At 48.0% G+C, this 26,470-nt stretch overlaps 1 protein-coding gene across 6 annotated transcripts in view; it reads right to left on the bottom strand.

Annotated features, from left to right (window-relative positions):
- The window catches only part of ATP2B2 (ATPase plasma membrane Ca2+ transporting 2), a 278,639-nt gene that overhangs the window by 164,335 nt on the left and 87,834 nt on the right, over positions 1 to 26,470 (bottom strand). For all 6 annotated transcript variants that reach the window (XM_069735950.1, XM_069735951.1, XM_069735953.1 and 3 more), the window contains exons 4-6: positions 15,923 to 16,120; positions 1,230 to 1,487; positions 1,027 to 1,152 (exon numbers count right to left, since the gene is read on the bottom strand). In XM_069735950.1, coding sequence (XP_069592051.1) covers positions 1,027 to 1,152; positions 1,230 to 1,487; positions 15,923 to 16,120 — 582 coding nt within the window. The remainder of the gene's footprint in view (positions 1 to 1,026; positions 1,153 to 1,229; positions 1,488 to 15,922; positions 16,121 to 26,470) is intronic.

Genomic DNA, 26,470 nt, shown 5'->3' with positions numbered 1-26,470 from the left:
AGGCGAGCTGACATAGAGGGCTTTCTCTTACTGGCCCATCTAGGCGAGCTGACATAGAGGGCTCTCTCTCTTACTGGCCCATCTAGGTGAGCTGACACAAAGGGCTCTCTCTCTTACTGGCCCATCTAGGTGAGCTGACACAAAGGGCTCTCTCTCTTACTGGCCCATCTAGGCGAGCTGACAGAGGACTCCCTCTTCCTGGCCCATCTAGGCGAGCTGACATAGCGGGCTCTCTCTCTTACTGGCCCACCTAGGCGAGCTGACAGAGGGCTCTCTCTTACTGGCTCACCTAGGCGAGCTGACATAGAGGGCCCTCTCTCTTACTGGCCCACCTAGGCGAGCTGACAGAGGGCTCTCTCTTACTGGCTCACCTAGGCAAGCTGACATGTAGGGCACTCTCTCTTACTGGCCCACCTTGGCAAACTCACATAGAAAGATCTCTTTCTTACTGGTTCATCTAGGCGAGCTGACATAGAGGGCTCTCTCTTATTGGTCCACCCGGGCAAGCTGACATTGCTCGGATAGGTCAATGAGAGGGACTCTATGTATATTCACTCGAGCATACCAATGACAGAGAACCCTCTATGGCCGCTCACTCAGGCGGGTCAGTGAGATTGTACCATCCTGCAATTATAACATAGAGATTTAAAAACACTAATGTCTGCTGACAAAATCCTTCTGGATCATGGAGCATGGAGATCCAGAACACAAATTGTCCAGAACATTCTCCATCATGATAGGGAATAACTCAGCTACCACTGTCGTTGAAGAGAGGGTATTTATACCTAGATGAGGAGATGAGAGAGTATTAATAGCTCTGGTATTACTCTCACGAGGAGAGAGCATCAAAAGCACTAGGTCTACCCTTGATTCACTCAGGGCATCTATTGCTCTGGGTTTCTGGTCTTGGTTGTAATCTGTCCTTCGGTGGATCAGTGAAGTGATATCAGTCATGGTCTCCATGGATCGGAGGATGAGCCACCATTTCGCTCTGGTGGGGCGTCTCTGCTCCGGGTTGTACATTACCTGACAGAAGCATGGGATCTTTATCCACAGATTTGCGGACCTGATCTGACTCTCCGGTTAGAGAACTTTCATCAATTTTCAGATCATTCCCCTGAATAAAGACGCCATCTGCGGGAAGCAGGTCACCTGAGGATGAGAGCATCCAGATGAATGTGTTTACCTTTCCTTCTGATGAGCTGATCAGCAGCAGCCATAAAACCTACCGTATTTTACTTGTGCAATGTCTCCAACCACAAGTTCCGCCACTGGGATCTGAATGACCTGAGCCGCCCTCACCACAGTAAACTTCTGCTCCTGCTCAATACGGCTTTGGAGACCTCGGAACTGCTTCTCTTTACTCCAATCATTGAAAGCAGTGACGAGCACAACACAGACAACCGAGAGGAGAATAGCTGCTCCTTCAATCCAACCTGCTTCTGCTTCACCCTCATCCTCCGCTCCAGCTGCAACTCCACCACAACCTGCAAGAATTTCACAATGAGAAGCTGATCACCTCTGTTTGCCACACCCGGAGCCACCAATCAGACTTCTTCAGTATATAGAATCTTGACCATTCATGAAGACCTAATTTATATGCCATCCCAACACTCGAACTTCTCCTCTGTATGTCATATCCTTGACCATTCATGGACACCTTCCCTGTACATCACCCCTTGACATCCCCTGACCTTCCTTGAGGTCTTTTCAGTATATTACCCCAGACTATAATGGAGATGACCTCAATGAAACACCACAGAGGAGGCCCCCATATACTCCTACACGTGCCTCCTGAATCTTCAGTCTTATTACTCAACTGCTTGTATTCTTCTTATGAATCAGCAAAGTATTGTACTTCCCAATAATACAGCTCTGCCATAATAATAATAATAATATATAATGTACAGTATATAATTACTCCCCCATGAGAATATCACACGTGTAATACAGACACTCCCCCAGTAATACCACATGTATATATACATATATACATGTATAGAGACACTCTACTGTGTAATATCACACATGTAATAGATACACCCCCATGTAATATCACATATCAGACACTCCCCCTGTGTAATACAGACACTCCCCCATGTAATATCAGACATGTAATACAGACACCCCCATGTAATATCACACATCGGACACTCCCCCTGTGTAATACAGACACTCCCCCATGTAATACAGACACTCCCCTGTATAATATCACACTTGTAATACAGATACACCCCTGTGCAATATCCCCGCTGTAATATCACCCGTGTAATACAGACACTCCGCCCGTGTAATATCACACGTGTAATAAAGACAATCCCCAATGTAATATCTCCCGTGTAATACAGAAACTCCCCCATGTAATACAGTCACTCCCCCATGTAATACAGACACTCCCGTGTATAATATCACATGTAATACAGATACACCCCTGTGTAATATCCCCGGTGTAAAGTCACACATGTAATACAGACACTCTCCCCTGTAATATAATAGTAATACAGACACTCCCCTGTATAATATCACACATGTAATACAGATACACTATCCCCGGTGTAATATCACACATGTAATACAGACACTCCCGCATGTAATATGACACAAGTAATACAGACACCTCCCCCTGTGTAATATCACATGTGTTATTACACAACCCCGTCTAATATCACAAGTGCAGACACTCTCCCGGTGTAATAACATACGTTACACAGGGGTATATCTGTATTACATGTGTAATATTACATGGGAGAGTGTCTGTATTGCAGAGGGGATATTACACTCCCCTGTGTAATATCACATGTGTAATACAGACACTTCCCTGGTGTAATATCACATATGTAATACAGATACACCAATGTGTAATATCCCGTGTAATACAGACACACCCACATGTAATAAAGATACTCCCCCGTGTAATATCGCATGTGTAATACAAACACTCCACTGTGTAACATTCGTGTAATTAAGACACTCCCTGTGTAATATCACACATGTAATATAGACGCTCCTCCTGTGTTATATCAGACATGTAAGGCACATATACTGCTGTGTAATATTCTCCGCCCCTATGTAATACAGACACTCCATGTCACATGTGGAATAAAGACACTTCCCAGTGTAATATTACACATGTAATACAGACACTCCCCCGTGTAATATCACATATGTAATACACACACTCCTCCATGTAATATCAAACATGCAATACAGAACTCCCCCGTGTAATATCCCACGTGTAATACAGCACTGCCCCGTGTAATGCAGATACTCCCCGTTTAATAATATAATCTATGGTGTAATATCACACTTGTAATCTAGATACTCCCCTGCATGTAATAGCGCACATGTAATTCACACACTCTCACATGTAATAACGCACTTGTAATACACTCCCACATGTAATAGCGCACTTGTAATACAGACACTCCCACATGTAATATCACACATGTAATACACACACTCCCACATTTAACATCACACATTTATTTTTATTTATTATTATTATTTATATACCAGCATTGATTCCATGGTCTGTACATGAGAACGGGTTACATACAAGTTACAGATATCACTTACAGTAAACTAACAATGACGGACTCGTACAGAGGGACGCCGCTCCCCCATGTAATATCACAAGTGTAATAAAAAGGGAATAGGGTGCACCTCCAAATTCAAAACAGCCACTATATAGAGCAGGGTGCCACACGATGCTTGGGAGAATAGCATGAAAAGAGGCAAGAAGGAGCATACATATAGAGTAGGCCGGCGTGCACACCTGACCCAATGATAGAAATAGGTAGTATAAAATGTATGACTTCATACAAAACCACAAACACATAAACACATATACACCCTGGTGATCAGCCAATCCAGACATGGCATCCCTTATCAAAATACACATCTGAAGCAACACTCAATAATAAATGCAGACAGTCAGGGACTGATATGTGAGGTTAGTCCCAGGGTGTGCAAGAACCGGCCCACACAATATGTGCCCCACAAATCTGGGGAAAGATCGGACCCCATAAATCCCTGTATACAGGTTATAGATAGCATGCTATGGAGGTTACAGAGCAAGAAAGAGATTAGACTCGAGAGGGAGGTCAAAAGACCTTGGTAGGAAGAAAGCCCGTAAGCTGGACAGAAGTATCAGCAGGCAGATCTACCTGGGAGGACACTGCCATAATGGTCAGTCAAAATGAAAAGAAGGAGAGCCCACGAGTATCACTATACAGGATCGCTCATCATACTTTCCCTGATGAAGCGATCCACACACACATACATGTATCTATAATACATAGTCTCCTTTATTGTGTATATTGCAGTCCCTTATTACGCAGTGCCCTCTCTTGCTATGTACAGCACCGTCCCTTACATATATAGAGCCCTGTCTTTATTACATACCGTCCTGTCTTGTGAGATGTATAATGCAATGACGGCTGATGGAGCATGGGAAAGCTTCTTTTCTAATGGAGAAGCTGATGGACTGGTCGTCTGGTCACCGACTGCTCCATCAGCCATCATTTTATATCTAGCAAGAGAGGGGACTATGCAATAAAAGAGGGTACTGTGAATAGCAAAAATAACAAGATTACACTATGTAAGAGACAGTACTGTACATAAAAGCAGAGGAAGCTATAGAATATGGGATGGCACCATATATAAATTGAGAGGATGGTACATAATAAGGGACGATGTTATACATAATAGGGGAAACTAGGTAACTAAGGATGGTGTTATACATAATAAGTGATTACACTATATACTAAGGGACTGTGCTATACATAAGTGAGTACACTATATACTAAGGGACTGTGCTATACATAAGTGAGTACACTATATACTAGATGACTGTGCTATACATAATAAGGGAGTACACTATATACTAAGGGACTGTGCTATACATAAGTGAGTACACTATATACTAGACGACTGTGCTATACATAATAAGTGAGTACACTATATACTAAGGGACTGTGCTATACATAAGTGAGTACACTATATACTAAGGGACTGTGCTATACATAAGTGAGTACACTATATACTAGACGACTGTGCTATACATAATAAGGGAGTACACTATATACTAAGGGACTGTGCTATACATAAGTGAGTACACTATATACTAGACGACTGTGCTATACATAATAAGTGAGTACACTATATACTAAGGGACTGCTATACATAAGTGAGTACACTATATACTAGATGACTGTGCTATACATGATAAGTGATTACACTATATACTAAGGGACTGTGCTATACATAAGTGAGTACACTATATACTAGACGACTGTGCTATACATAATAAGTGAGTACACTATATACTAAGAGACTGCTATACATAAATGAGTACACTATATACTAAAGGACTGTGTTATACATAATAAGTGAATACACTATATACTAAGGGACTGTGCTATACATAAGGCTACATCCCTGTATCTGTGTGCAGTGTTGGTGTGCTGCCCGCTTTTACAGATGTATTGAGCATGTCCTATTCTGATCCTAAAAATCGGATCAGAACAGAATATTCTCTGACCCTCACGGATCTTATTTTCAGATTTGTGATTTTCATGTATTTGTGAATGGATCTATGAGTCCATGTGCCATCCAATAAAAAAACCTGGAAACACACAGACATTTCACACTGTGAGACTGTATAATAAGGGATATTACAGATAACAAGATTACTCCACGTCACACAGTGCAGATACAGAATAATATCTACCATCCAGGCACCGCTCACGTCTCGTCTGATTACAGCCGCTTTCTCCTGTTTCTTCTCCATCTGGTCAGACCTTCATGTCGACATCTCCCAGCCACGATGATCGTCACAGCCCTGAAAATAACAAGATCACATACATTGTATACCTACATGTGTCTCCCCCCTGAATACAGATATGTACCCACCATTAATATACTATTAGCCACGCACCAATATAAATACAGCTCTGGAAAAAATGAAGAGACCACTGCAGAGTTTTATAAAATTCCGCTTCTGTCCATGTCTGAGCCATTCCTTTCCAGTGTCAGGTGAATTCCCACCAGAGGACGCCTCATTCTACTTACTGTGCCTCTGATTAGTGATCACCTGAACCAAATCTTATTTAACGAAGTGTAAAAACCCTGCTGTGCTGTTCACAATCCTCTTGCAATAGGACAAGCTGGATGGCAAAACAAGTGCTAGGAATATCCCAAAAGTAATAGAAATGAAAAAATAACTGTTAACCACGCCAAAGGAGATGAAAAGAAAAGTCTTGAGTGAGGAAAAGAAGGGCTCAATTCTGGCTTTACTAGCAGAGGGGCACAGTGAGCGTCATGTTGCCTCCATCCTTAAAATTTCTAAGACGGCAGTCCATTACAACAAGGTCAAGCAGCAGATATTGGGGACAACAAAGCTACAGACCGGCAGAGGGTGAAAACGACTCTCTACTGACCGGGATGACCACATCTTATTCGAATGTCACTCAGCAACCGCAGGATGACAAGTGACCTACAAAAGGAATGGAAAATGGCAACTGGGGTCAAGTACAAGGAAAAAGGTAATCTTCTCAGATGAGTCTAATTTTCAGCTTTGCCCAATACCTGGTCATCTAATGGTTAGACAGAGACCTGGAGAGGTTTACAAGCTACAGTGTACTGCACCCACTGTGAAATTTGGTGGAGGATCGGTGATGATCTGGGGAGGCTTCAGCAAGGCTGGAATGGGGCAGGTTACTCTTTACGAAGGACGTATGAATGAAGCCACATACAAGGTTAGCCTGGAAAAACAGCTGATTCCTTCTGCTCAGGCAATGTTCTCCAACTCTGAGGACTGTTTTTTTCCAGCAGGACAATGAACCATGCCGCACAGCTAGGTCAATCAAGGTGTGGATGAAAGACCACCACATCAAATCCCTGTCATGGCCGCCCAATCTCCAAACCTGAACCCCATTAGAAACCTCTGGAATGTAATCAGGAGGATGATGGATCGTCACAAGCCATCAAACAAAGAAGAACGGCTGACATTATTGTACCAGGAGCAGAGTGAGAGACTGGTGGAAAGCTGCCAAGACGCAGGAAAGCCGGGATTAACAATATGGTTATTCCACAAAATATTGATTTCTGAACTCTTCCTGAGTTAAGACATTAGTATTCTTGTTTCTAAATGATTATGAACTTGTTTTTGCATTATTTGAGGTCTGCAAGCAAAGCATTTTTTTTTTTATTTGGACCATTTCTCCTTTTCAGAAAAAAAAACAAAAACAAACTTTATTGCTTGAAAAATGGGAGACACGTTGTCAGTAGTTTATAGAATAAAAGAACAATTTACATTTTACTCAAAAATACAAAGAGAAAAATCAGACAAACTGAACATTTTGCAGTGGTCTCTTAAGTTTTGCCAGAGCTGTATAAAGTGATGAGCAGCGCTGTGCCCCCCATGAACTATAATCTCTGACTCCCAATAATATAAACTATTCAGCCTGCGACTCTCCCCAATTACCTGTTCGGCTATGTGCACACAAGGTTTTACAGTACAAGAAAAGTGAGTGAGATCCCTGAAGTCTCGTGCACACGCTGCTTATTTTTTCCTTGCAGATTTGCAGCAGATTAAAATCTGCATAGTCAATTCTTGCAGCTTATTTCTCCCATACTAATGGGGAAAAATATGTAACAAAAGGCAAAAATGTGGAAAGAAATAAATGTATTTTTAACGCAACTTTCTTGCTGCCAACACATTAGGATATGCAATATCCACAATAGGATATCCTCCCTCCTTATGTACTCGTGTGCCTTGTTATCTGCTCATGTTTAATGTATTTGTCTATATTTGCCCCGTATTCACATGTAAAGCGCCATGGAATAAATGGCGCTATAAAAATGTATAATAATAATAATAATATGCAGCAGAATTTTGTCCTGCAAATCCTGACCGTTTGCACATTGCCTTAGTCCCTGTCCTGTGACCCCATCATTCATTATAAGTCTTTGATCGCATCAAAATGAATTTGGGGGTGGGTGAAGCCGCTATCAGGTACTGAGCCTCCTCCGCCTCCTCCCAATTCATGACAAGTCCCTGACAGCGTCTTCTCCCACCTTTCAGTTCATTATAAAGGGTCCTATGCATCTTATCGCCTCCACTCTCAATCCCCAATAAATGTTAAGTTCCCGATAGTATCACAATGAATTATTAGGAGGGGAGGACACTATCAGGGTCTTGGCACCCTCCTCCACCACCCAATTCATTTTACATCCATATCTAATGTCTTTCTCCACCTCCCCCTGTTCATATGTCCATTATATGCCCCCTTCCTCTTATCCCAATCTCCCTCATCCTCCATTGTCCCCCCCACCCCATCATTGTCCTCTCCTCCACCTCAATCATTGCCCTTTCCATCAATGCCTTCTCCCCCACCCCCAACATTACCCTTTCACCACCTCCATCATTACCCTATCCGTCAATGCCTTCTCCACCTACCCCATTATTGCCCTCTCCATCAATGCCTTCTCCCCCACCCCATCATTGCCCTCTGAAGCACCTCCATCATTGTTCTCCCCCTCCACCCCATTATTGTACTCATCACGACCTCCACCATTGCCTTCTCACCCACCACCTCCATCATTGCCTTCTCCCCCACCACCCCATCATTGCTTTCTCCCCCACTACTCCCATCATTACCCTTTTCACCACCACCATTGTCCTTTCCACCACAATCATCATTGCCTTCTCCCCCACCACCCACATCATTGCCCTTTCCACCACCATTTACACACAGACAGACCTCTGCACGTTTCCCCACAGACAGGCAAACACAGACACACCACTCACCTCTCCGCACGTTCCCTGCAGTCGCAGCACATCCCCGCAGCATCTTCATCGCTGGCTGCTTTCTCTCTGAAACAGCCGCGCACTGAATGTTGACATCATCCAGCCGCGCTGCTGTTTCAGACAGGAAGCAGGGTGGATCCTTGCAGCTCCGCTCCGCTGCCATTCTCTCCTGTATTCAGCGGAGCTGCAGGAATCGCTCCCTGCCCACCGCACTTGAGGCCGGATAAATAGGCCAGATTGCCCTCAGTGTTAGCCGCTCTGCAGGGGTCCCCCCTCCACCTCAGGGTCCCGATGCAGGCGCACCGGCTGCACATGCGGTATGTCCGCCCCTGAGTCCTCCGTGTTATATCACAAGAGTAATACAGACACTCCCGAGTAATATCACACATGTAATACACTCACCCCTGTAATTTCACACATGTAATGCAGAAACTCCCCTCTGTAATATCAAACATGTAATACACATGCTCCTCAGTGTAATATTACACTTGTAATATAGTCACTGCCCGTGTAATACAGACACTCCTTGATGCAATATCACACCTGTAATACAGAAACTGCCTCCTATGTAATATCACACTTGTAATTTAGACACTCCCCAGCATGTAATATCACATGTGTAATAGACACTTCCCCAATCTAATATCAAATGTGTACTACAGACAGTCCGCTCATGTAATACAGATACTCTCAATGTAATATCATACATGTAATACAGACCCTCCACTGTGTAATATCACACGTGCAATACACACTCCCCCAGTGTAATATCACATGTATTACAAACACTCCCCCCGTGTACACATGTAATACAGACACTGCATCCCGTGTAATATCACACGTGTAAAACAGACGCTCCCCCCTGTAATATCACACATTTATCACAGAAATCTGCAGGTGGTCGGGCATCTAGGAAATAGCGACCACAATATTGTACAGTTTCACCTGTCTTTCACTAGGGGGACTTGTCAGGGAGTCACAAAAACATTGAACTTTAGGAAGGCAAAGTTTGAACAGCTTAGAGATGCCCTTAATCTGGTAGACTGGGACAATATCCTCAGAAATGAGAATACAGATAATAAATGGGAAATGTTTAAGAACATCCTAAATAGGCAGTGTAAGCGGTTTATACCTTGTGGGAATAAAAGGACTAGAAATAGGAAAAACCCAATGTGGCTAAACAAAGAAGTAAGACAGGCAATTAACAGTAAAAAGAAAGCATTTGCACTACTAAAGCAGGATGGCACCATTGAAGCTCTAAAAAACTATAGGGAGAAAAATACTTTATCTAAAAAACTAATTAAAGCTGCCAAAAAGGAAACAGAGAAGCACATTGCTAAGGAGAGTAAAACTAATCCCAAACTGTTCTTCAACTATATCAATAGTAAAAGAATAAAAACTGAAAATGTAGGCCCCTTAAAAAATAGTGAGGAAAGAATGGTTGTAGATGACGAGGAAAAAGCTAACATATTAAACACCTTCTTCTCCACGGTATTCACGGTGGAAAATGAAATGCTAGGTGAAATCCCAAGAAACAATGAAAACCCTATATTAAGGGTCACCAATCTAACCCAAGAAGAGGTGCGAAACCGGCTAAATAAGATTAAAATAGATAAATCTCCGGGTCCGGATGGCATACACCCACGAGTACTAAGAGAACTAAGTAATGTAATAGATAAACCATTATTTCTTATTTTTAGGGACTCTATAGCGACAGGGTCTGTTCCACAGGACTGGCGCATAGCAAATGTGGTGCCAATATTCAAAAAGGGCTCTAAAAGTGAACCTGGAAATTATAGGCCAGTAAGTCTAACCTCTATTGTTGGTAAAATATTTGAAGGGTTTCTGAGGGATGTTATTCTGGATTATCTCAATGAGAATAACTGTTTAACTCCATATCAGCATGGGTTTATGAGAAATCGCTCCTGTCAAACCAATCTAATCAGTTTTTATGAAGAGGTAAGCTATAGGCTGGACCACGGTGAGTCATTGGACGTGGTATATCTCGATTTTTCCAAAGCTTTTGATACCGTGCCGCACAAGAGGTTGGTACACAAAATGAGAATGCTTGGTCTGGGGGAAATTGTGTGTAAATGGGTTAGTAACTGGCTTAGTGATAGAAAGCAGAGGGTGGTTATAAATGGTATAGTCTCTAACTATAAGAGAGGCCTGGATGTCTTCCTGGAGCAGAACAATATTGTATCATACAATTATTAGGTTCTGTAGAAGGACGTAGATCTGGGGATTTATTATGATGGAATATAGGCTGAACTGGATGGACAAATGTCTTTTTTCGGCCTTACTAACTATGTTACTATGTTACATGTGAACTATAGACTCTTCACTGTGTAATGTAATATCACGTTTAATACAGAACTCCACCTGCGTAATATCACACTTGTAATATAGACATTCCCCCATGTAATACAACACCGGTAATGCAGACACTCCTCAGTGTAATATCACGTTTAATACAGAACTCCACCTTTGTAATATCACACTTACATTATACGGGGGAATATCTGTATAACAACACTTGTAATGCGGACACTCCCCCGTGAAATATCACACGTGTAATACAGTACTTCCCCGTGTAATGCAGACACTGCACAGTGTAATATCACACATCTAATACAGACACTCCCCTCTGTAATATTGCACATGTAATACACATTCCCCCATGTAATATCACACGTGTAATACAGACAATCCCCCTGTAATATCACACATGTAATAGAGACATTCCCCTGCATGTAATATCACACTTGTAATACAGACACTCCCTCCCAGGTAATATCACACTTGTAATTTATAGACTCCCACTCATGTAATATCACCTATATAATACAGACACTCCCCCGTGTAATATCTCACATGTGATTCCGAAACTCCCCCCTGTAATTTTACACGTGTAATAAAGACATTCCCTAGTGTAATATCACAAGTGTAATAAAGACACTTCCCCATGTAATATCACAAGTGTCATACAGACACTCCCCCGTGTAAAATTAAACGTGTAATACAGACAGTCCTCTGTGTAATATCACAAGTATAACACAGACACTTCCACGTGCTATATTACATGTGTAATACAGACAGTCCTCAATGTAATATCAAGTATAATACAGACACTCTCCCCTGTAATGTCACACATGTAATTCAGACAGTCCTCCATGTAATATCACAAGTATAATACAGACACTCCCCAATGGAATATCACAGGTGTAATACAGACATTCCTCCATGTAATATAATACCTGTATTGCAGACAAGTATGATACAGACCCTCTCCAATGGAATATCACAGGTGTAATTCAGACAGTCCTCCACGTAATATCACAAGTATGATACAGACACTCCCCAATGGAATATCACAGGTGTAATACAGACATTCCTCCATGTAATATAATACCTGTATTGCAGACAAGTATGATACAGACACTCCCCAATGGAATATCACAGGTGTAATTCAGACAGTCCTCCACGTAATATCACAAGTATGATACAGACACTCCCCAATGGAATATCACAGGTGTAATACAGACATTCCTCCATGTAATATAATACCTGTATTGCAGACAAGTATGATACAGACACTCCCCAATGGAATATCACAGGTGTAGTACAGACATTCCTCCATGTAATATAATACCTGTATTGCAGACAAGTATGATACAGACACTCCCCAATGGAATATCACAGGTGTAATTCAGACAGTCCTCCACGTAATATCACAAGTATGATACAGACACTTTCCCCGTGCAATATAACACGTGTCATACAGACACTCCTCCATGTAATATTACACATGTAATACAGACACTTCCTCTGGTGTAATATCACACGTCTAATACAGACACTCCCTTGTGTAATATCACATCCGTAATACAGACACTCCCCTCGTGTATTATCACACGTGTAATACAGACACTTCCCCTGTCATGAACTGGGGGTGTTTGGTTGCCCCCAGTTCGTCAGGGGATTTATTATATCCCATTTTCCAGTTCTGGTTTGGAACTTGCGGCTCTCTGGCGCCCCCTAACCCTCAGGTCAGTCAGGGAACTACACCTAGGATAAGTAGTCGCCAGAAGGGCCGCCTTGCTGTGTACTGGCTATTAGGCACGCTGCAGTGAGGGTGATATAACTATTCCCAGTCTCAGGCGGGAAATACACTTATAAATTTCTGTCCATCACTGCCAGAGTCTCCCCAAAAGCCCAGAACACTTCGCTGCCGCCAGCTCCTAGTTCTTATGATTAATATCGGGTCAAGAGCCAACCCAATCTGTAGTGTTGATTTAGTTCGGAGGACGTGGCAATAGGTTATTAGAGCAAGGAAAACAAAACTAGTAAATATTATAGCTTTTACTCCAAAAACAAATAGGCAGTGCATAAAAAGTATATAAAAGATGTTACAAACGAGACAATTACAGTATATACAGGCAATTACAAAATAAAGATGGATTAAAGATGAGCTTACATGTTTCAGTTACTGGCACGTCATGTGGACATGGTTGGTGGGGGAGGGGAACCTTCCCAATTCATCAGGTCACAATGCACAGCCTCTCATAGCTGGATCCCCGGGCAAAAGACCCCCTCCTCATTGGGCTTCATAATCTTATACCCACTGTTCATGACCTCACTGAGTGGGCGGAGCTATGGAATGTACTCCCCTTGTCCAACAGTTACTAAAACTCATAACTCGGGCTGTGAGGTTCATAGAGTGGCAACAGCACCATCATTCTTCTGAGTATGAAATTGGCATTCTTTTACATCTTAACCTGAAGTGGCTGTATGACCCACTTAAGTAGAAATCCATTTCTCCGATTCTGTGGGCGCCAGAGCTTAAAAAACTCACTGGTGGGTGGTTCTATCGATGCACATGCCAAAAAATGTATTTGTTCTACTTCCAGGCCTAATCTGCATGATCATATACCAGTCTAAAGGAACAAAGATCTGAAGCAATGTGCTCCTACATTTTACCTTCAGCTTCCCAGATGTATGCAGAAGGGAGGGGTGAGGGAATCACACACACATTCCCGAAGGAGGGGGGAAAAGGGAGATGGAATTACACAAGTAATATCACACGTGTAATCCAGACACTCCTTGCGTGTAATATTACACGTGTAATACAGACACTCCCCGTGTAATATTTCACGTGTAATACAGACACTCCCCGTGTAATATTTCACGTGTAATACAGACACTCCTCCATGTAATATCACATATGTAATACAGACACTCCCCCAGTGTAATATCACACGTGTAATCCAGACACTCCTTGCGTGTAATATTACACGTGTAATACAGACACTCCCTGTCACGGATCCCTTCTCCGTGGTGTCACTTATTCGTCACGTGCCTGCTCTCACACGTGACTTGGGGTTGTGCCTGCAAGGGTTAATCTATCTCCCCACTCTCAGTCCAGCATTCAACCTCTGTCCTATGCTGTAATGGGAGCGTAAATCACACACCGACCCAGGCCACACACCCGCTCATACAGGCTGCCACCACTCACCGAACACACAGGCGATGAGTCCCGGAACTAATAATACTAATAATGTCTATCACTCATAAGGCACACACACCTTAGGCTATGGATTCTTTTAGAACATTCAAGGTTCAACTTGTTAAAGTTTTATACTTTAATAACAAAAGGTTCAATGCTTACAATAAGAAAAAGGTATAAAAATATGATAATAAAAAGACATACAACTTATGCAAAACAGTATAAAATAAAGAGGAGAAACTTACAGAAATTATCTAACTGGTAGTTGCTTTCTGCTCTTAGAGGGTAGGACGATGTAGATTGGATCACACCAGCTTCTCACGCTGCCCCTATCATGTGAACAGAATTCTCTGTCTGCAGCCTAAATTTATAACTTTGGTCTGGAGGTCAGGTTTCTAGACCGGCCCCTCAGGTTAATATCATAATTGCTGGCTTTCTGATTGGCCACGGCCGCACTACTAATGAATATATTATTTTTCTCTTCAGACACTTGTGAAAAGGTTCTCAGGAATAGATACCCTCAGGCCGCAATTAGCATCTCCCCTCCAAGACCTAGGAGGTGCCAAATGTTACCTTTCTTCTTGGCCCTAGCTAGACCTCCTGGTGAGATATGGAGACACAATTTCTACTAGTCCCAAGGAAGTACCTATTAACACCTAGGTGCAACTTGCCTTCAGGACAGATGTTACATTATCACTAGTCACACATATAACCCCAAACATATGTCACTACACACATATAGATATATATACACATGTTTCACCACACTCCCTGTGTAATATTTCACGTGTAATACAGACACTCCTCCATGTAATATCACATGTGTAATACAGACACTCCCCCAGTGTAATATCACACGTGTAATCCAGACACTCCTTGCGTGTAATATTACATGTGTAATACAGACACTCCCCGTGTAATATTTCACGTGTAATACAGACACTTCCCTGTGTAATATCACATGTGTAATACAGACATTCCCCCCGTATAATAGAGGCACTCCCCCAGTGTAATATCACACGTGTCATCCAGACACTCCCTCAGTGCAATATTACATGTGTAATACAGACACTCCCCATGTAATATTACACATGTAATACAGACACTCCCCTGTGTAATATCACAAGTGTAATACGGTCATTCCCCCCGTATAATACAGGCACTCCCCTGTGTAATATCACACGTGTAATCCAGACATTCCCCCAGTGCAATATTACATGTGTAATACAGACACTCCCCATGTAATATTACACATGTAATACAGACACTCCCCCGTGTAATAGACATTCCCCCCGTATAATACAGGCACTCCCCTGTGTAATATCACACGTGTAATCCAGACATTCCCCCAGTGCAATATTACATGTGTAATACAGACACTCCCCATGTAATATTACACATGTAATACAGACACTCCCCCGTGTAATATCACATGTGTAATACAGACATTCCCCCTGTATAATACAGGCACTCCCCCGTGTAATTTAATACGTGCAGTAATGCTGGTGGTCTCGGACAGTGAGGCCTGTTAGCTATCTGGAGGCCGATCTCTCAGGGTTTGGCGCCCATATGTTGTGTGATGTATGGCTGTGACCATCACCCACCTTCATTCTCGCCTCCAGGCGGCTGGTAGAATGACAATCCTAGAGATATAATGGCTGCAATTTCCAGGATGATCAGCGTGACGTCCTGCAGCGCTTCCCATACCAGCTGTAAAAAAGTTTTTGGCTTCTTTGGAGGTATAAAGTTTTTTCCAAATACTTGTCTTCTCTTCTCTAGATCTGCTGCTGTTCCCGGCAATCCTGGTGAGAAAGTAATGGAGGAGGACATTAACACGGGTACGTGGCTGTTCAGACAAAACAGCCTTTTCCCAGCACCTTATCCCTGCAAAAGATGAGAGAGGCCTGTAATTGACATCATAGGTAGACCACAACTAAGAGTCAAAACTGTGAAAACAAATCCAGAAAATCACCTTGTCTGATTTGGCAAGATTTATTTTTTGCAAATTATGGTGGAAAAAAAGTACTTGGTCACCTAAAAACATGCAAGATTTCTGGCTCTCAGACCTGTAACTTTTTCTTTAAGAGGCTCCTCTGTCCTCCACTCATTACCTGTAGTAATGACACCTGTTTGAACTTGTTATCAGTATAAAAGACACCTGTCCACAACCTCAAACAGTCACACTCCAAACTCCACTATGGTGAAGACCAAAGAGCTGTCGAAGGACACCAGAAACAAAATTGTAGCCCTGCACCAGGCTGGGAAGACTGACTATGTAATAGGCAAGCAGCTTGGCGTGATGAAACCAACTGTAGGAGCAAGAAAAAGAAAATGGTAGACATACAAGACAACTGATAATCTCCCTCGATCTGGGCCTCCACGCAAGATCTCACCCCATGGGGTCAAAATGATCACAAAAACGGTGAGCAAAAATCCCAAAACCACAGGGGGGACCTAGTGAATGACCTGCATAGAGCTGGGACCACCGTAACAAAGGCTACCATCAGTAACACACTAAGCCGCCAGGGACTCAGATCATGCAGTGCCCCTGCTTAAGCCAGTACATTTCCAGGCCCGTCTGAAGTTTGCTAGAGAGAATTTGGATTATCCAGAAAATAATGTTAGGGAGAATGTCATATGGTCTGATGAAACCAAAGTAGAACTGTTTGGTAGAAACAAAACTCAATGTGTTGTAGGAGACAGAATGTGGAGTTGCATCCAAAGAACACCATACCTACTGTGAAGCATGGGGTGGCAACATCATGCTTTGGGGCTGTTTCTCTGCAAAGGGACCTGGAAGACTGATCCGTGTAAATGAAAGAATGAATAGGGCCATGTATCATGAGATTTTGAGTGCAAACATCTTTCCATCAGCAAGGGCATTGAAGATGAAGCGTGGTTGGGTCTTTCAGCATGATAATGATCCCAAGCACACCGCCAGGGCAACAAAGGAGTCGCTTCGTAAAAAGCATTTCAAGGTCCTGGAGTGGCCTAGCCAGTCTCCAGATTTCAACCCCATAGAAAACCTTTGGAGGAAGTTGAAAGTCCGTGTTGCCCAGCGACAGGCCCAAAACATCACTGCTCTAGAGGAGATCTGAATGGAGGAATGGGCCAACGTACCACCAACAGTGTGTGGCAACCTTGTGAAGACTTACAGAAAACGTTTGACCTCTGTCATTGCCAACAAAGGATATATTACAAAGTATTGAGATGAAATTTTGTTAATGACCAAATACTTATTTTCCACCATAATTTGCTAAATAAATCTTCGCAATTCAGACAAGATGATTTTCTGGATTTGTTTCCTCATTGTGACTCTCATAGTTGTGGTCGACCTATGATGTCAGTTACAGCCTCTCATCTCTATAAGTGGGAGAACTTGCACAATTGGGGGCTGACTCAATACTTTTCTACCCACTGTATATTTGTAGACTCCACACTGTGCAGAAGCAAATGTATAGAGCTGAGAGTGGACAGCCATGTGCTGCTGCCTCTACAGTGCCACAGGCCGCTGCCTCTACAGTGCCACGCGCCGCTGCCTCTACAGTGCCATGCGCAGCTGCCTCTACAGTGCCATGCACCGCTGCCTCTACAGTGCCATGGGCTGCTGCCTCTACAGTGCCATGGGCAGCTGCCTCTACAGTGCCATACGCCACTGCCTCTACAGTGCCATGCGCCGCTGCCTCTACAGTGCCATGCGCCGCTGCCTCTACAGTGCATGGGCTGCTGCCTCTACAGTGCCATGCGCTGCTGCCTCTACAGTGCCACGGGCTGCTGCCTCTACAGTGCCACGGACTGCTGCCTCTACAGTGCCATACGCCGCAGCCTCTACAGTGCCATGCGCCGCAGCCTCTACAGTGCCATGCGCCGCTGCCTCTACAGTGCCATGCGCCGCTGCCTCTACAGTGCCATGGGCTGCTGCCTCTACAGTGCCATGGGCAGCTGCCTCTACAGTGCCATGCGCCGCTGCCTCTACAGTGCCATGCGCCGCTGCCTCTACAGTGCCACAGGCCGCTGCCTCTACAGTGCCATGCGCTGCTGCCTCTACTGCCTCTACAGTGCCATGCGCTGCTGCCTCTACAGTGCCATGCACCGCTGCCTCTACAGTGCCATGGGCTGCTGCCTCTACAGTGCCATGGGCAGCTGCCTCTACAGTGCCATACGCCGCTGCCTCTACAGTGCCATGCGCCGCTGCCTCTACAGTGCCATGGGCCGCTGCCTCTACAGTGCCAAGCGCTGCTGCCTCTACAGTGCCACGGGCCGCTGCCTCTACAGTGCCATGCGCTGCTGCCTCTACTGCCTCTACAGTGCCATGCGCTGCTGCCTCTACAGTGCCATGCACCGCTGCCTCTACAGTGCCATGGGCTGCTGCCTCTACAGTGCCATGGGCAGCTGCCTCTACAGTGCCATACGCCGCTGCCTCTACAGTGCCATGCGCCGCTGCCTCTACAGTGCCACAGGCCGCTGCCTCTACAGTGCCATGCGCTGCTGCCTCTACTGCCTCTACAGTGCCATGCACTGCTGCCTCTACAGTGCCATGCACCGCTGCCTCTACAGTGCCATGGGCTGCTGCCTCTACAGTGCCATGGGCAGCTGCCTCTACAGTGCCATACGCCGCTGCCTCTACAGTGCCATGCGCCGCTGCCTCTACAGTGCCATGCGCCACTGCCTCTACAGTGCCATGGGCCGCTGCCTCTACAGTGCCAAGCGCTGCTGCCTCTACAGTGCCACGGGCCGCTGCCTCTACAGTGCCATGCGCTGCTGCCTCTACTGCCTCTACAGTGCCATGCGCTGCTGCCTCTACAGTGCCATGCACCGCTGCCTCTACAGTGCCATGGGCTGCTGCCTCTACAGTGCCATGGGCAGCTGCCTCTACAGTGCCATACGCCGCTGCCTCTACAGTGCCATGCGCCGCTGCCTCTACAGTGCCATGCGCCGCTGCCTCTACAGTGCCATGGGCTTCTGCCTCTACAATGCCATGGGCAGCTGCCCCTACAGTGCCATACGCCGCTGCCTCTACAGTGCCATGCGCCGCTGCCTCTACAGTGCCATGGGCTGCTGCCTCTACAGTGCCATGGGCAGCTGCCTCTACAGTGCCATACGCCGCTGCCTCTACAGTGCCATGCGCCGCTGCCTCTACAGTGCCATGCGCCGCTGCCTCTACAGTGCCATGCGCCGCTGCCTCTACAGTGCCATGCGCCTCTGCCTCTACAGTGCCATGCGCCGCTGCCTCTACAGTGCCATGCGCCGCTGCCTCTACAGTGCCATGCGCCGCTGCCTCTACAGTGCCATGCGCTGCTGCCTCTACAGTGCCATGCCCTGCTGCCTCTACAGTGCCATGCGCCGCTGCCTCTACAGTGCCATGCGCTGCTGCCTCTACAGTGCCATGCGCTGCTGCCTCTACAGTGCCATGGGCTGCTGCCTCTACAGGGCCATGGGCCGCTGCCTCTACAGCGTCATGCGCCCCTGCCTCTACAGTGCCATGCGCTGCTGCCTCTACAGTGCCGTGGGCTGCTGCCTCTACAATGCCATGCCCCCCTGCCTCTACAGTGCCATGGGCTGCTGCCTCTACAGCGCCATGAGCGACTACCTCTACAGTGCCATGGGCTGCTGCCTCTACAGCGTCATGCGCCCCTGCCTCTACAGCGCCATGAGCGACTACCTTTACCCAGCCCTACACTACTGCCACAATTTGAGCCCTGTAGCAGTGCCGCTACCATGCCTTGCGCCAACTCTACACAGCTCTGTGCCATTGCTAATTCAGAGCCCAGAGCCCTGCGCCAATACCATTGCTCATGACTGTGATTGATGACAATAATGATGACTGATGACACTGTTTTGTGATGGTGACGACTTTAATGCACGCTTTGAGGTGCAGCAGTTGGAGAAAGTTGTGCTCCCGGGGCACGGATGATGGGAGTGCTGTGGAATCTGCGGCCATTAGAGATAAATAATACGTATTGTGTGTGGCGGTCCCAGCAGATCACATGTCTCCAGACTCTCCTGCATCTCTTATTGATGACCCCATGTAAAGGTTTCCGCTATCAGCACCAGGCAAATCATGCCATTATTAGAAGCCTCCTGATCCAGGGCTTCTCCTTTCAGAGGGCAGGAAAAGCGCAGATCTGTTAGCAACCCCTGGTCAGACAAGCAGGACCATCCATAATTCATCCATCAATGACGGAAACCGAAGCATCTGCAAGTATCCAGCCGCCACCTGGATCCGAAGCCACCCACACTGATCTCAGGGCAACCACGGGCCCAGGGGTATCAGCCGGAGCCACCCACACTGGTCTCAGGGCAACCGCGGGGGCAGGGGCATCAGCCAGAGCCACCCACACTGACCTCAGGGCAACCACGGACCCATTGGCATCAGCCGGAGCCACCCACACTGATCTCAGGGCAACCACGGGCCCAGGGGTATCAGCCAGAGCCACCCACACTGATCTCAGGGCAACCGCGGGGGCAGGGGCATCAGCCAGAGCCACCCACACTGATCTCAGGGCAACCGCGGGGGCAGGGGCATCAGCCAGAGCCACCCACACTGGTCTCAGGGCAACTACGGGCCCAGGGGTATCAGCCAGAGCCACCCACACTGATCTCAGGGCAACCACGGACCCATTGGCATCAGCCGGAGCCACCCACACTGATCTCAGGGCAACCACGGGCCCAGGGGTATCAGCCGGAGCCACCCACACTGGTCTCAGGGCAAAAGCGGGGGCAGGGGCATCAGCCAGAGCCACCCACACTGATCTCAGGGCAACCGCGGGGGCAGGGGCATCAGCCAGAACCACCCACACTGATCTCAGGGCAACCGCGGGGGCAGGGGCATCAGCCAGAGCCACCCACACTGGTCTCAGGGCAACCGCGGGCCCAGGGGCATCAGCCGGAGCCACCCACTCTGATCTTAGGGCAACCACAGGGACAGGGGCATCAGCCGGAGCCACCCGCACTGATCTCAGGGCAACTACGGGCCCAGGGGTATCAGCCAGAGCCACCCACACTGATCTCAGGGCAACCACGGGCCCAGGGGTATCAGCTGAAGCCACCCGCACTGATCTCAGGGCAACCACGGGCCCAGGGGTATCAGCCAGAGCCACCCACACTGGTCTCAGGTCAACCGCGGGGGCAGGGGCATCAGCCAGAGCCACCCACACTGATCTCAGGGCAACCACGGGCCCAGGGGTATCAGCCGGAGCCACCCACACTGGTCTCAGGGCAACCACGGGGGCAGGGGCATCAGCCAGAGCCACCCACACTGATCTCAGGGCAACCACGGGCACAGGGGCATCAGCCGGAGCCACCCGCACTGATCTCAGGGCAACTGCAGGCTCATTGGTATCAGCCAGAGCCACCCACACTGATCTCAGGGCAACCACGGGCCCAGGGGCATCAGCCAGAGCCACCCACACTGATCTCAGGGCAACCACGGGCCCAGGGGCATCAGCCAGAGCCACCCACACTGATGTCAGGGCAACCACGGGCCCAGGGGCATCAGCCAGAGCCACCCACACTGATCTCAGGGCAACTACAGGGACAGGGGCATCAGTCGAAGCCACCCACACTGATCTCAGGTCAACCACGGGCACAGGGGCATCAGCCAGAGCCACCCACACTGATCTCAGGGCAACTACAGGGACAGGGGCATCAGTCGGAGCCACCCACACTGATCTCAGGTCAACCGTGGGCCCAGGGGCATCAGCCACAGCCACCCACACTGATCTCAGGGCAACTACAGGGACAGTGGCATCAGTCGGAGCCACCCACACTGATCTCAGGGCAACCGCGGGCCCAGGGGTATCAGCCACAGCCACCCACCCTGATCTCAGGGTAACCACGGGGGCAGGGGCATCAGTCGGAGCCACCCACACTGATCTCAGGGCAACCACGGGCCCAGGGGCATCAGCCAGAGCCACCCACACTGATCTCAGGGCAACCACGGGCCCAGGGGCTTCAGTCAGAGCCACCCACACTGATTTCAGGTCAACCACGGGCCCAGGGGCATCAGCCAGAGACACCCACACTGATTTCAGGTCAACCACGGGCCCAGGGACTTCAGCCAGAGCCACCCACACTGATTTCAGGTGAACCACGGGCCCAGGGGCTTCAGCCAGAGCCACCCACACTGATTTCAGGTCAACCACGGGCCCAGGGGCTTCAGCTAGAGCCACCCACACTGATTTCAGGTCAACCACGGGCCCAGGGGCATCAGCCAGAGCCACCCACACTGATCTCAGGGCAACCACGGGCCCAGGGGCATCAGCCAGAGCCACCCACACTGATGTCAGGGCAACCACGGGCCCAGGGGCATCAGCCAGAGCCACCCACACTGATCTCAGGGCAACTACAGGGACAGGGGCATCAGTCGAAGCCACCCACACTGATCTCAGGTCAACCACGGGCACAGGGGCATCAGCCAGAGCCACCCACACTGATCTCAGGGCAACTACAGGGACAGGGGCATCAGTCGGAGCCACCCACACTGATCTCAGGTCAACCGTGGGCCCAGGGGCATCAGCCACAGCCACCCACACTGATCTCAGGGCAACTACAGGGACAGTGGCATCAGTCGGAGCCACCCACACTGATCTCAGGGCAACCGCGGGCCCAGGGGTATCAGCCACAGCCACCCACCCTGATCTCAGGGTAACCACGGGGGCAGGGGCATCAGTCGGAGCCACCCACACTGATCTCAGGGCAACCACGGGCCCAGGGGCATCAGCCAGAGCCACCCACACTGATCTCAGGGCAACCACGGGCCCAGGGGCTTCAGTCAGAGCCACCCACACTGATTTCAGGTCAACCACGGGCCCAGGGGCATCAGCCAGAGACACCCACACTGATTTCAGGTCAACCACGGGCCCAGGGACTTCAGCCAGAGCCACCCACACTGATTTCAGGTGAACCACGGGCCCAGGGGCTTCAGCCAGAGCCACCCACACTGATTTCAGGTCAACCACGGGCCCAGGGGCTTCAGCTAGAGCCACCCACACTGATTTCAGGTCAACCACGGGCCCAGGGGTATCAGCCGGAGCCACCCACATTGATCTCAGGGCAACCCCGGGCCCAGGGGCATCAGCCAGAGCCACCCACACTGATTTCAGGTCAACCGTGGGAACAAGGGTTGATGACTGAGTGGCAAAATTTTGACACTGATGATCGGCAGGGTTTGGTATTGCTCTTGGAGTTGAATGCAGGTTTTCATCTAATGGGGTGTGATGTAGCATATTGTCTAAAGTGCGTCACCCATGCTGGTCTCAGGGCAACCGCGGGCCCAGGGGTATCAGCCGGAGCCACCCACACCAATCTCAGGGAAACCGCGGGGGCAGGGGTATCAGCCGGAGCCACTCACACTGATCTCAGGGCAACTGCAGACTCATTGGTATCAGCCGGAGCCACCCACACTGATCTCAGAGCAACCGCGGGCCCAGGGGTATCAGCTGAAGCCACCCACACTGATCTCAGGGCAACCGCGGGCCCAGGGATATCAGCCGGAGCCACCCACACTGATCTCAGGGCAACCGCGGGCCCAGGGATATCAGCCGGAGCCACCCACACTGATCTCAGGGCAACCGCGGGGGCAAGGGTATCAGCCGGAGCCACTCACACTGATCTCAGGGCAACCACGGGGGCAGGGATATCAGCCGAAGCCACCCACACTGATCTCAGGGCAACCGCGGGGGCAGGGGTATCAGCCGGAGCCACCCACACTGGTCTCAGAGCAACCGTGGGCCCAGGGGTATCAGCTGAAGCCACCCACACTGGTCTCAGAGCAACCGTGGGCCCAGGGGTATCAGCTGAAGCCACCCACACTGGTCTCAGTACAACTGCTGGACCAGGAGTATCAGTCGGAGCCATCCACACTGATCTCAGGGCAACCGCGGGGGCAGCGGTATCAGCCGGAGCCACTCACACTGATCTCAGGGCAACCGTGGGCCCAGGGGTATCAGACGGAGCCACTCACACTGGTCTCAGGGCAACTGCTGGACCAGGAGTATCAGTCGGAGCCATCCACACTGATCTCAGGGCAACCGCGGGGGCAGGGGTATCAGCCGGAGCCACCCACACTGATCTCAGGGCAACCGCGGGGGCAGCGGTATCAGCCGGAGCCACTCACACTGATCTCAGGGCAACCGTGGGCCCAGGGGTATCAGCCGGAGTCACCCACACTGGTCTCAGGACAACTGCTGGACCAGGAATATCAGTCGGAGCCACCCACACTGGTCTCCGGGCAACCATGGGCACAGGGGCATCAGCCGGAGCCACCCACTCTGATCTTAGGGCAACCACAGGGACAGGGGTATCAGCCGGAGCCACTCACATTGGTCTGGTCACAAAGCTCTCCACAGTGCGGCCCCCCTTAAATCTCCTCCTTCATTTCGGTCTATCGGCCTAGCCGACTGCTGCGCTCTGCAAATGACTTTCGACTAACCTCTGCACTAATCCGTACCTCCCACTCCCGACTCCAAGACTTCTCCCGTGCTGCACCAATCCTCTGGAATGCTCTACCCCAAGATATTAGGACCATCCACAACTTGCATAGTTTTAGGTTCTCCCTCAAAACACATTTGTTCAGAGCGGCCTATCACGTTCACTAATCAAACTCATTTTATGTTTGTGTGTGTAGCCCATTCACTATCCCCATCTATCCCCCACCCCTGAAGATGGCTGGACCCTCATTGTAAATACATCATTGTAAATACACACCTGTACTTTGTATCCCCCCCACCTCATTGTAGATTGTAAGCTCTCACGAGCAGGGGCGGCTTATTGTGCTTTAATTATTGTATTGTTAACGTTGTTACTTATGACTGTTGTGTTTGATACTGTTAAACTGTAAAGCGCTGCGGAATATGTTGGCGCTATATACAGTTAGGTCCATATATATTTGGATAGAGACCACATTTTTCTAATTTTAAACAAAATAATTCAGATGCTGTTGAAGTTCAGACTTTCAGCTTTCATTTGAGGGTATCCACATTAAAATTGGATGAAGGGTTTAGGAGTTTAAGCTCCTTAACATGTGCCACCCTGTTTTTAAAGGGACCAAAAGTAATTGGACAATTGACTCCAAGGCTATTTCATGGACAGGTGTGGGCAATCCCTTCGTTATATCATTCTCAATTAAGCAGTTAAAAGGCCTGGAGTTGATTTGAGGTGTGGCGCTTGCATTTGGAAGGTTTAACTGTGAAGTAAACATGCGGTCAAAGGAGCTCTCCATGAAGGTGAAACAAGCCATCCTTAAGCTGCGAAAACAGAAAACAGAAAAAACCCATCCGAGAAATTGCTACAATATTAGGAGTGGCAAAATCTACAGTTTGGTTCATCCTGAGAAAGAAAGAAAGCACTGGTGAACTCATCAATGCAAAAAGACCTGGGCGCCCACGGAAATCAACAGTGGTGGATGATCGCAGAATAATCTCCATGGTGAAGAGAAACCCCTTCACAACAGCCGACCAAGTGACCAACACTCTCCAGGAGGTCGGCGTATCAATATCCAAATCCACCATAAAGAGAAGACTGCATGAAAGTAACTACAGAGGGTTCACTGCACGGTGCAGCCACTCATAAGCATCAAGAAGAAAAAGGCTAAAAACATCTAAAAAAGCCGCACAGTTCTGGAAGAACATTCTATGGACAGATGAAACCAAGATCAACCTCTACCAGAATGATGGAAAGAGAAAAGTATGGTGAAGGCGTGGTACAGCTCATGATCCAAAGCATACTGCATCATCTGTAAACCCGGCGGAGGCAGTGTGATGGCGCGGGCATGCATAAACCCGGCGGAGGCAGTGTGATGGCGCGGGCATGCATAAACCCGGCGGAGGCAGTGTGATGGCGCGGGCATGCATAAACCCGGTGGAGGCAGTGTGATGGCGCGGGCATGCATGGCTGCCAGTGGCGCTGGGTCACTAGTGTTTATTGATGATGTGACACAGGACAGAAGAATGAATTCTGAGGTATTCAGAGCCGCCATACTGTGTGCTCAGATCCAGCCAAATGCAGCAAAACTGATTGGTCGTCATTTCATACTACAGATGGACAATGACCCAAAACATAAAGTCAAAGCAACCCAGGAGTTTATTAAAGCAAAGAAGTGGAATATTCTGGAATGGCCAAGTCAGTCACCTGATCTCAACGCAATTGAGCAG

This window comes from Ranitomeya imitator, chromosome 8, assembly GCF_032444005.1.
Source record: "Ranitomeya imitator isolate aRanImi1 chromosome 8, aRanImi1.pri, whole genome shotgun sequence".
Lineage (NCBI taxonomy): Eukaryota > Metazoa > Chordata > Amphibia > Anura > Dendrobatidae > Ranitomeya > Ranitomeya imitator.
Note: the sequence above shows the minus strand (reverse complement) of the source record. Positions and strands in the feature narration are given on the sequence as shown.